Below are 12,953 nucleotides of genomic sequence, written 5' to 3'. Positions count from 1 at the left end.
CCTTTTGAGATCGAAAACGCAATATGAAACTCAGAAATAACAGATCCAAAAATACTTAAATTAAATGAACCAAAAATCCTTGCATACCTACCCCAGAAGGATCCAAAATCATACAAACCCGTAGATGATAGAGTCATCATCATCAACAACAACCCTAACCAATATCCATTCCAACCTATCATATACCTCCAAATGAAAAAAGAAATATGAAATTTATTAACATATGCATTATCTCAAATAAAATATAAATATTATAAAATCACAAAAGAACACATTAAACATAATTTATATAAAAATAGGCAAAAAAAATTTATTTAACTTTCTTACACACTTTTTGACCCCATTTTCGATTCCATTAGTAAATTAACCTTTATTTGAAACAAAATCAAAGAAGTATATCAAGAAACTGAGTCAGACAATGTAAACATATTCATTTGATATTGTACTAAAAAATGACATTGACAGATACAGTATATAATAGTACCTGAGAACGAAAAAAAGCACTAAGTTGCCTCTTTGGTTTATTAGGGTCTTTGACACCTTTTTACTTTCCAGTTTTTTCATTGTCTTTAAAGACCACCATTTCTTCCTTATTCCCAACAAACCTGACAACACCACACAAAAATCACCAAATAGCACACAAGACACCTAAATACAAATATCTAACACCTTAATTTTCAGATAAACTTGTTATCTTCACAGTTTTTACATATCAGAGCTGGAAGAACAGAAAAAAACGAAGACTCTTCCTTCTGGGATCGAAAATACAATATGAAACTCAAAAATAACAGATCCAAAAATACTTAAATTAAATGAATCGAAAATCCTTACATACCTACCCTAAAAGGATTCAGAATCATACAGACCCAATAGACGATAAAATCATCATCATCAACAACAACCCTAACCAATATCCATCCCAACCCATCATTCACCTCCAAATGAATAAAAGAAATCTCAAATTTATTAAAATATGCATTATCTCAAATAAAATATAAATATTATAAAACCACAAAAAAAGAACACATTAAACATAATTTATATAAAAATAGGCAAAAAAAATATTTAACTTAACTTTCTTACACACTTTTTGACCCCATTTCCGATTCCAGTAGTAAATTAACCTTTATTTGAAACAAAACCAAAGAAGTATATCAAGAAATCGAGCGAGACAATGCAAACATATTCATTTGATACTGTACTAAAAAATAACATTGATAGATATAGTATATAATAATACCTAAGAAGGAAGAAAGCATTAAGTTGCCTCTTTGATTTAGTAGGGTCTTTGACACCTGTTCACTTTCCAGTTTTTCCGTTGCCTTTGGAGACCACAATTCCTTTCTTATTCCCAGCAAGCCTGACAACACCACACAAAAATCACCAAATAGCACACAAGACACCTAAATACAAATATCTAATGCCATAAATTTTAGATAAACTCGTTATCTTCACAGTTTTTACATATTAAAGCTGGAAAACCATAATTCCTAATTATTTCGATCACTTTACCCTAATACACCAGTAAAGTAAAAAAAAAAAGCATCAGTAACCTACAATAGAACAATAATCCACGCTACTTATCCGGATCGGTTCTGTTCAAATCGCCTTTCCAATTTGTGACTTTCGCAACATCAGCTGTAACCAAAGAAATTAGGTTAGTTTTATTGGCATTAAATTGAATGAAACAACGAAAATAAAGAAGACGTAGCGACGACTAAAAACAAATACGAACTAGATTGTCCAATGCGGAGTTGAGAACCTAGGGTTTCTTAGAAATAGCAAGAGAGACCACCACACTCAGAAAATCAGACATTTGTTCTCTTCTCTCACAATCCACTCCCAGAAATCAAATCTCATCTTTAGAAACTCCAACCTAGCACTACGACAACCCTTCACATCGAGATACCCAGAGACAGGCAGATCACAAACGACCCACAGAGACGCTGTAATCCAGAGAGGGAGAGCACACAACATCGAAAGACAGAAGATCTAGGTCAGAGGGAGAGAGTAACCTATCGAGGAGGGAATGGAGGGAATAAGGGAGTTAGGGTTTTTCGAGATTGAGATAGAGGAAGCGAGTGCGTGAAATGAAGGAGAGAGAATAGAGGGAGAAGATGAGGCGATATCAAACGCGTACACATTACTTTTGGTTTATTATATTTGTATTCCAAATGAATATGAAACTGACGGGTGGCTGAAAGAGCCACAGAAATTATCCTATTAGTAGGTATGAAGAAGAGAGAGATAGACGGACATCAAAATAGAGAGAGGACTCGCTTTTCAGTGTTGGAATTACCGAATCATGAACCTAACATATATGGACGTGTGTCGAGCATGCAGAACAATATACGGGGACATATTCTAGTGGTGACAGCCCTATCTTCTTGTATAGGAAAATTCTACTGTGCTGAAAGGTGAAAGTTGCTTTAGTTGTTGAAGCTGTGCGTCAAGGTTGAATGAGTAACACGTGGAGGAGTGAGAACTTGAAAAAGTTTTTGGCATGTCAAGATCTCACAGACCAAGTAGAGTGTGAATCCCAAAATATCAGTGTTTGTCTGTTGTTAATATTACAATTGAGACTTAATTATTGTTATAATATCTCATAGTAAAATAATTTATTCAATTTTCTTATTCATCTCTTTTTATTTATTTTTAATTCAATTTCTTTTAATACAAAATAAAAAAAAAGGAAAATAAAACTACAAAACAAACCTAATCTAGAAAGAAAGGACCAAGAAGAGGACAAATACATGAACTAAGATCAAAATAATTATTTAAATTAACAATTTTACATAAATACTGCAACGTAATACTCACAGATTAGAATAACAACACCTTATCATAAGTTCTACAAATGACCAAATTAACAATATCAATAACATGAACTTAGAACAGGACCACAACAACATTTAAAACAGCTAAATCCAAAAAACAATAGCAATAAAGAACTGACAACAACCTAAATACAGGAAAGAAACAAGAACAAAGAAAAGAAATCAATTCACTAAATTCTGAGACACTTGAATAGACTTCTTTTGGAGGTCGAATCCAAGAATACTCAATGGAGAGGGAGCTCCTATGAGGGTTGAACGGCAACGGAAGCACAGCAATACCGTGGCAAAAGCTCGGTCAAAACAAAGGCCAAATCGTGGCGCAGATACAAAGAGGGATTGAGGCTTGAAAATCGACCAAATGACCAAGAAGGAGAACAGCACTGAAAACACGCTATGACAAAGGTGAATTAAAAATAATAAAAAAATAAGTTAAAAAGATTAAATAAATTATTTTATTATTGGATATTATACCAATAATCAAGTTCCAATTACAACATTAACAATAGAAAATACTAATGTCCTAAAACTCACACTCTGTTTGATCTATGAGATTCTGACATGCCACAAAACTCTTCAAACGTCACTCTTCCATACGTTAATTACTCATTCAGTCTGACACGCAACTTCAACCTCTAAAATAATGGGTTAATTTTCAAAATGGTCCCTAAACTTGCAGTCGAGCTTCAATGTCGTCCCTTAACTTAAAATTGTTTCAAATTTCCCCCTGAACTTAACAATGGTCGTCCCTGAAATACTTTCCGTTGACGAAATGATGATGTGGTTGGACGAAAGCCATGCTGGACTGGTAAAACGTCGCCGTTACATTTTTGGTTCCCAAATAGAACATAAACAACGTTGTTTAGGGTATTTTGAGGGGTTTCTACAGTTAAAACCCCTCAAAATACCCTAAACAATGTCGTTTATGTTCTATTTGGATGCAAAAAATGAAACTGCGACGTTTTACCAGTCTAGCATAGTTTTTAATATGGCCTCTGTCTAACTATGTCATCATTTCGTCATTGAAAAGTATCTCAGAAATGACCTTTTTTAAGTTAAGAAACAAATTTAGAACAATTTTAAATTTAAGAACAACATTAAGACTCAACTACAAGTTCAAAAACCACTTTAAATATTAATTTCTAAGATAATCTTTATTCTTCAGTAGAATTTTTCTTTTGTATAATACCGTTTTACTCAATATCAATTTTATACACACATTGAAACTCAATTAAATAAAAAAGTAAATTTTAAATACAATAACAAACACTTTTTTATTTAAATATGTATAAAAAAATTATTATTTCTCAAAATACGCATGGATGAAAATTTGGAACAAAATACTCATGGCTATTTTAACACACAAAATGAAATTACACTCTATTTTAAGGATGGTGCACATAAGATAGAGCTCCCAACTCACTTACATCACCTATGAAACGAGGCACAGTCTGACACGCTCTATTTCGCGTCTATTCTAGCTGCAATAGTAGCTCCATTTTGTGGGTGATACAAATGAGTTGAAAATTCTATTTCGTGTGCACCATCTTTAAAATGGAACACAATTTCATTTCGTGTGTGCTACTTCTGAGGTGACTATACACATTTTGTTCTAATTTTTTATTCATACACATTACGAGAATTAATATTTTTTTATACATAATTAAATAAAAAAGTCCAAAAACAAATGTAAAGGGGTAGCATCAAGTTAGGCAGAGATTCTGACAAAAAAAAGTTGTAAGCATACGGCCAATGTTAAAGTGGATCAGACCCAATTCTAAAATAATATCCTATTCAATTGGTTAATAGGATTGTAGCCTTGTAGGAGTATGTTTACCATAGTACTTCTAGCTAGCTATCCTTCCTCTGCTGCTGAAACATGGTTGGGCATGCATGTGATTGGAAACTTCGTGAAATCTGGACAATTCGGATAAAGTCGAGACTTAACCATTCGAATTAATTATTGGTGAATTTTATAACACCTTTGTTGTAATACTTAAATGGTCTAATTTATTTTTTAAAATAAAAATAAAATAATAATGGGCAAGGTCAAAATATAATCTAATAACATTAGCAAACATAGTTCATCTAATACCTATGATAGATTTGCAGAAAATTGATTCCCATCCATGAAGAAGGCTGATGAGCGCCTTCTTTGTTTTCTTTTTTTTTTTTTAATGAATTAAAAAAGTCTAAATTTGAGGCGTTACATCATATATTTATCTACACTATAATAATATGTTAAGAGACGTGTTTTTTTTTATTTTTTTATCAAAAATAGAGAGACTCGAACTGGCAAGTGGCAACTTTTAAATTAGTATGAAAAGATTATACTATTTGAGTTATAACTCATTGACTTAAGAGACATGTTAATATATTTTTTTTCTTGGTCTAATGTTAATATGCCATTTCAATTTTTTTGTTTGAAAGTCAAACAATCTCAACACACTCGATAGAGCATACAACAAATAATAGATACGAAGTAACTTCTATGTCATCTTCGGCATAACCATCAACAACATGAGTTAGTTTTACACCATTTCTTGGAACTACGAAACGATCTGGTAATACATTTCACCACGACTGTTGTTTTATTCTGAAAAATAAATTCATTTCTACACAGCCAGGTATGCCATTTCAATTAAGAGTCAGTTGCAATGAGCATCTTCTTAAATGGACTAATGGAGTGTAACTTTTTTTTTTCGGCCCAATAAGATAAGTTATAGCAGTATAAAGAGTAAAGTATCGTTTTTGTCCCCAATGTTTGGGATAAGTACCAAAGTTGTCCCTAATCTTTAAATCGTCCCATTTAAATTCATAACGTTTTGAAATTGGCTCAATGTTGTCCTACCATTAGAAATCTTAACAGAATTGACGACGGGACAAAATTGAGACGATTTTGAAATGTTAGGGAAGTAAATAGGACCAAAACGTTGAGACAAAAACAATACATAGAAATAAATTTTAATTTTATCCTTCAATAATGTCAATTTTTTACGATACATAGTTATTTAATTATTTTTTAATCACATCTAAGTAAATTACACTTAATCACATTACTTTCATTCTAAATAAATTTATTTTTTTATAATTTTACTTTTAAAAATTTTTACTCTTAAACATTAAAGAATTTCGATATATTAAAGACAAAACGGTACAATTTATACTTTATTTTATATATATCATTTTTTTCTTTTTCTCAAGTTTATGTACTAGTCATTCTACAAATATTTCATGATGAGTAAACATCTTTAAGAGTAAAATTATAAAAGCACTTCTATAAAAGCAACTTATATGACAGACAATTTGGTACCACTCCTGACCCACATTTCTCTCATTTTTCTCCATCCTTAGGCCAGTTTATTGATATTTTTGAGTTCATGGAATGGTATGGCACGCAACCCTAACAATAAATCGGCTAAACGCGACCTGATACATTGCGGGAGCCATCAACTTTGATGTTAGTACTATCTTTTGTGTTTCAAATTAATAATGGATTGTCTTTTAATTAGTGAATAAACGGGATAGATGGAATCATATTTAGGCAACACAGGGTATGTTAGTTGACAAATATGGATTAAAACATTTATTAGTAGTTAACATAATTTATAGTGAACTTTTTATTTATAGGATTAGCTTGTTGACAACTTAGTTAGCAAAAGTTAACTTTATTCATAGTGACAATTTGAGAAGTATGTTAGTTGGCAAATAGGAATTATAAGTGTTATTTTTTCTGATGGTTATCTGAGTTGCATATGATATTTTTTAGAATAGATCTGAACATGCGAGATAAATTAATTTGAATTCTTGTATTTGTAACTTTTTTACCTTTAAACAGAGGCATCGCCTTTTATTGCCTAGGCGGGTTAGTCACACACTTGCACCCCCAGATGCCATCGTCCCTTACTTGAGGAAAGCCGAGTTTGGCGACACGATGCAGCTTAGGGACTTTGTCTTTGACAACTCCCTAATCACTGCATTTGTGGAGCGGTGGCATCCGAAGACCACACTTTCCACCTACCATGGGGTGAGTCAACCATCACCCTGCAGGATGTTGCGTACCACCTTGGGTTACACAGACAAAGAGTCAATGGGTGGACGCCTACGTGACTTCCAGACTTGGCACCAGCGGCCGACATTGGAGTACGTGGAGGAGCTCCTAGGAGCCAGACCGTCCCTTCTAGCGCAGCAGAGTGCGCAGAGGAAGGAGTTGTTCAGCATCAAGATGACCTGGCTCAGGAATAGAGTCCAACAGATGCCACCCACCAACGATCCGGCGACCCTCCAACAGTACACCAGGTGCTATATCATGCTGCTGATCGGTGGATACCTGATGACTGACAAGTCCAACAATCAGGTGCACATCAGGTGGTTTCCATTGTTGGCAGACTTTGGGATGTGCAGCGGTCTTTCGTGGGGGTCCACTATGCTTGCATGGACGTACCATTCCTTATGCCATGCAGCACGTCGTGATACAACGAACATCGCCGGCTACACACCGCTTCTCATGTCTTGGATATACCACAGGTTTCCACAGTGGTGTCCTGAGGACAGGCAGATTCTGACATTTCCACTAATCATGAGGTAACCATTTTCGTTTTGAGATTTTTTGGATTTCTAATTATTGAATTCATATTTTACTTTCACGGGTTGACATATGTAAATTTCTTTGTTTATTTAACCGGTTGATAGGGATGTCACAGCAGACTAAGGACCACCATGCACAGAGGGTTCTTCGCTGGCGTACATTATTAGATCGGCTCGCTTTAAACGAGGTATACCATTATCTTTACTTTGTTAAATGTTACACGTTTTCGTCATTTTGTAGTGAATTACTTCTTATGGCAAGATGATATTGTGCATTGTAGTTTTATTGGACGCCATACGCTGACGACCGGTTGCAGGCCATTACTCCGGACTGGGTGAGGTCCCCTCACAAGTAGGGGACTTGGTTGTCTATTGTCCCACTTATGTGCTTCAACATTGTGGAGTTTCACCAGCCTGATCGGGTGAAGCGCTAGTTCGGAGGTGAGCAGACAGTCCTGATCGATCCGGTCAATGTCGATTGGTTTCTCACCTATATTGGATGAGGAGAGGATGTATGACCAGGCTGTGTGACTAGTACGATGGGTTTAGGGCTCGGTATGAGGTCAGCTGCATGATCACCATTCAGCCCACTGCAGACGACAGGCCAACACTGGAGTATTGGGTCTGGTACCAACAGGCCTATAGGGTGAGACATCTATCAGGTGAGGATGTGCTCGATGATCCTAGACTTGCGACACTTCATGACGATGTACAGCCCACGCCGAGTCAGCCTAGGGAGGTCCTGCATCTTCCAGCCGATGTTCTTAATTGCCGGAGGCGTGCCAGGGAGGTGCGCCCAGACACAAAGAGGCCGTCCCGGAGGGAGCGATGGGCGAGGGATCCAGGAGGAGGAGCTGTAGGGCCTTGACGAGAGCGAGCTTGACCCCGTAGGAAGAGGTTGGACGTGGAGTCGGAGGAGGAGACGGAGTTCGACAAGCATGAGGATCACGGCGACATACCCCATGATGTTGATGAGTTACCACCACCAGCACCAGCTCCACCAGCACCATCAGCACCACCGGTGAGCCACTTTGCCCATGGCGACCCGTTCACGACTCCTCTGGGGTGGGTCGACCTCAGTGCATCATCCAGCCAGCAGGAGGGATCGTTGGTTGATGAGATCCAGTTCTCCGAGGTCTTTTAGGTTAGGAGCGCTGACCAACAGACCATGTTTCGGATTGCAGAGCAGTTTCGTGTGGCGAGAGAGTATGTTGCCTCGTATGGGGTCCCATTCTTTACCCCACGTGCTACGACATCAGTCTAGGTGCCTCAGATGTCTCCCGGAGTCCCGGTGCATCCTCCTCCCACGATCCAGGTTACCAGCCTAGGCTTCAGTATGCCACACCACCGGTGAACTGCCTGCATCGTACGTGGTATTTCAGCTGGTCCGACTTAACTACTTGATACTCTGCGCTTCGTCGGATGCTGTAATTTTTCGCACCTTGCAGGACTGCCTCTCTGCTCCTGAATCTTTGACCAATCCTAAACTTCACACCACAATCTGTGTTATAATTCTCGACCCCTGTGTTCAAGTACGGAGTTTTCTCATGCATTGAATCCAAGTCCAATGTGTGGTAGTGGTTGGGCATAGATGATAATTTTAGGATTGGTTTGGGAGCTGGCAACAGGTATCAACGTGATCCCCCAACGGGAGTCTCTGGTATGAACTCATCTTCATCATCACCCTTTGATGAACCACTTTCGTCACTATTGGCAACGTAGTCATCGTTCAATTTCTCACCCTCAATCTCCATGTCCTGCACTGGACTCGCATAATGCAAGGACGTGGTGCGAGAGGAGGGTCATCCGGTACGAAGTCCAAGGTACCACTACCGCCCCCACCAACGTCACGAACCTCTGCTGAAAGCTCCATCACTTGTTCAACCATAATTTTCCCGTGCACATCAAACATAAGGCACACATGCTCGTCGCCATCGAGCCAAAATAGACGAAATCGAAACACCCCATTCCCTATCCGTGCTAGCATCCTATACCCAATTCGACCAACCTCTTTTGCCTTCGCACCACCGACGTGAGACAATATCATACTCTTTAACTCCGATAATGAATCCACTCTTCTACTTCGAAAGAGCGCCGAACTTTCGCACTCAAATATCACTCCATTGTCACTGTTTCTCATCCGACAGTTCGTATAAACCATCAGAACAAAAATATCACTAATACTAAACATTTTTTTCCAAATCTCTAGGAAGAAAAAGGGAGGAGAAGAAAAATTTGATGATTTTGTGAAGAATACCAACGGTTTGCTAGTCCTTTTATAGAAGCCGTATTTTTGTCATATTATATCTCATTTACTGTGTCAACGAGCTGCCTTAACCTTATCTCGTTTACAAACAAAATAAGGTACTATCACAACGCGTTTATAAACGTAATACGTTAAGATGTGTGTGTATTTTATCTCGTTTACACTATAATACGACGATACTGTAAACGAAATAAGATGAAATACACAAAACAGTAAAAATTCTAAAAATTATGTATTTTAATAATTTTAATATTTATTTTATTTATTTAAAAAAATCCTAGAATATACACGATCTTTTTCTATATCTAAAAAAATTAGTCGTTATTTTTATGGCGGATACTCCCATCAAGACCTCCTAAACGTCTTTTTCTAAAAGATGCTGATGTGTCATGTGTTGATTGGTGTATTTATAAAACCGGTTAATTTATTCTTTAGATTTGATTTGACCTTGCCGGTTTACATAATCCGGACTGAGTTTATTTTTTACTTTGGTAAACGACGTCGTTTAAAATCCTAGCCCTCACCCTTCACCCTTACCGTCTCCTCCCTCAACATCACCTTCTCACTAAAGCTGAGCTCTCTCATCTCTATCATCGTGGCTCAGTGGCTCTCGCACAAGCTCTCTCCCTCTCTCGACTCCGGTCTCTCTACTATCTCCAGTGTCGCACTCAAGCTCGTCGTCAGTCATCACCGTCTCGCACTCAGTTGCCCTCGCGCGCCTTTCTTGTCGCAGCAGGTCCCGGGACTGATCATCGTCGTCGCTCCCTGTCTCGTCACCGTCTCACACTCAATCCCGCGCCTTTGTTGCCTTTGTTGCGCTTGTCGCCGGCGGCGGCAGAAACAACAGGTTCCAGGGCTGATCGTCGTTGTTGTCTTCTTGCTTCCACTCTCGCCATCAACTTCCTCTTCACTGTCAGCTTCCTCCCCGCCGTCAGCTTCCTTCCCGGAAGCTGGTCTCCGATTTGGTGAGTTCCAACAAATTCTCCTGTTCTTTCTTTTTCAATTTTGTTGCTATAATTTATCAATGCACTTTGATTTTGTTGCTGAGAATATCACTGAACTAGATTTTTTGTTGCTGAAAATCATCACTGACATGAATTTGTTATTGAGCTAGAATTTTCTATTTACATTGCGTTTGGATTGAACCTAATTAGTTGTGACCATATGTATACTTCAGTTTAGAAGTTGGATTAATGGTTTATTTAGATAGATATGTCTTGGGGATGCTAAACAGTGCTTGTAAAAGTTGTTGCTGTAAACATAAAATTTAATATTAATTTGTTACTCCTGTATATTCTTATATAAAGAATTACAATGGTAGAATCAGCATTGTGTGAGCATACTATGTATTGTGAGATATTTTGGTGATTAGCTAACATACTGTTTGGAGTCTATCTAAAGGGAGACGAGGCAGGATAATTGTCTTTTGGAACTTTATCCAGGCATGTTCTTTGGTTGTTGACATGAAGCTCTGTCCATTAAGCTCTAATGGATTTTTATTTTTAATAGTTTATTATTTTAATACACAATTAATTTTAACATTATGTCAACATTTTTAAGAAATCAATTGCCTTTATCTTAAATAATGTGTTCTGTATCCTGAATACACTAAGGGACAGTACAAAGGCAACAAAACATAGAAGTGCATTCAACAAATACAATATAAGGGGTTTGTCTCGATGCCTGAATTGATTGAATTTGTTATTGATTATCGTCACTAAACCTTGAATTTGTTGTTGTTTTACTCAAATAATTACTTAAGTAAATCTTTTTGTTGCTGAAAGTCATCACTGAGTTGAATTTGTTAGTGACTGAACCTTGAATTTGTAGTTGTCTTGCTGAATAATCACTGAGTTAATTTTTTTTGTTGCTAAAAATCATCTGAGTTGAATTTGTTATTGATTATCATGACTAAACCTTGAATTTGTTGCTGTCTTTGCTCAAATAATCACCTAGCTCCTTTATACTTTTACAGCATGATTTTGCAGTTAATGTATTTTGTACTGTGTTCCTTCATCATCATAGCTTGTGCCTTTGAATCAAATGAAAAGATTTGTCAACGAAATCTCCCTACAAAAGTGAAGGTGGCAGCAGCTCCAAAGAGATTGAAGATCCCTCACGTCCATTACTGCAACACAGGCAAGCAGCTTTGAATAGAGTGAAAAGCTCACTTGACTGCTCTCAATTAGAGATTAACTGGCAATCTGGCATTTAGATCCATCGTGATTCCACCATTCTATGTATTTTAATGAATTAATAACAAATTAAAAGATTGAAAAAATTGGCAAAATACTGGCCAAATATTTAATATCAACCATTATAGGCAATATTCATTGTTGTAGTAGAAATTATTTGTAATGTATTATCTTGAGGAAGCTTATCCTCTTATAGCAAATATTAAATTCATACATGTAATCAAAGTATGATCTTTGTCAAATACATTTGAACTTTTTCTGTCAATTTTCATTAGTTTTAATCAAAACTCTAGTATATAGATTGATTCATTTGCGAAATATAAAAACAGAATCATATGAAGCATGTAACATTATTAGTTCAATTCAAAATGATACATGATTCTCATTCATGGTGTTAGCTTGTCATTTAGCTGGGAAAGAAGTGAAGAACTATAAAAAATTAAAAACTCTTTTTTGTTCTAAGGTTCCAACAATGCTCATCATCAAATAGAAACTCAGAATAAATTGTATTAAGAATTAGGATAAATATGTTCTCTTCTCTTTATTAATTATAACAACAACATTAGTACTAGTCTTTTTTAAAAGAACCAACTAAAAAAGAAAATATAACATAATCAAAATAAAATGAGTCAAAGACAACACCAAATCATATGAATTGCTGCAAGTTCTTCTTTAATATTTACATTGCGTATACGAAACTTCAAGATACAAATATGCATGAGAATGATAAATTCACATTCTAACAATGGCACAAGATTAGTTGTTTACACTTTACACAGAAATTTACTAATTTTGTACTTCAAATTCAACAATGGCACACGAGGCACACCTACTGAGCCATTTTGTTTAATCATTCTTAACTGTTTGAAAACAACACAAGTAATAGAGCTTCAGCAACAGCCCACAATCATCTCATCATTATCATCATTAATCATTAAAACTAATCAGCACCCTCAATAACATTCTTGCTATAATAATGGTTCCAATCTTCTTCATCAGCATACCTGGCCTTTGTCTTCAATTACCACACTCCATCAAGGTCAGAAGACACACACTAGATAAACTAGATAA

The 12,953-nt window shown here is 36.4% G+C and overlaps 1 protein-coding gene across 1 annotated transcript; it reads left to right on the top strand.

Annotated features, from left to right (window-relative positions):
- On the top strand, nt 10,064-11,850 carry LOC110269426. Its single transcript, XM_021117250.1, has 3 exons — nt 10,064-10,105; nt 10,205-10,652; nt 11,713-11,850. The coding sequence occupies exons 1-3, from the start codon at nt 10,064-10,066 to the stop codon at nt 11,838-11,840; spliced, it is 618 nt and encodes a 205-aa protein (XP_020972909.1). The 3' UTR covers nt 11,841-11,850.

The sequence above is a fragment of the Arachis ipaensis genome, chromosome B03 (genome assembly GCF_000816755.2).
Source record: "Arachis ipaensis cultivar K30076 chromosome B03, Araip1.1, whole genome shotgun sequence".
Classification (NCBI taxonomy): domain Eukaryota; kingdom Viridiplantae; phylum Streptophyta; class Magnoliopsida; order Fabales; family Fabaceae; genus Arachis; species Arachis ipaensis.
The sequence above is the reverse complement of the archived record's forward strand: the minus strand, read 5'-3'. Positions and strand labels throughout refer to the sequence as shown.

Bases quoted from the DNA above. Each gene is read 5' to 3' on its own strand.
- LOC110269426 (XM_021117250.1), top strand. From the start codon at position 10,064: ATGCTGATGTGTCATGTGTTGATTGGTGTATTTATAAAACCG. The intron at 10,106-10,204 runs GTTAATTTATTC...TTAAAATCCTAG, and splicing joins TTGGTGTATTTATAAAACCG to CCCTCACCCTTCACCCTTAC. The intron at 10,653-11,712 runs GTGAGTTCCAAC...TCATCATCATAG, and splicing joins GGAAGCTGGTCTCCGATTTG to CTTGTGCCTTTGAATCAAAT.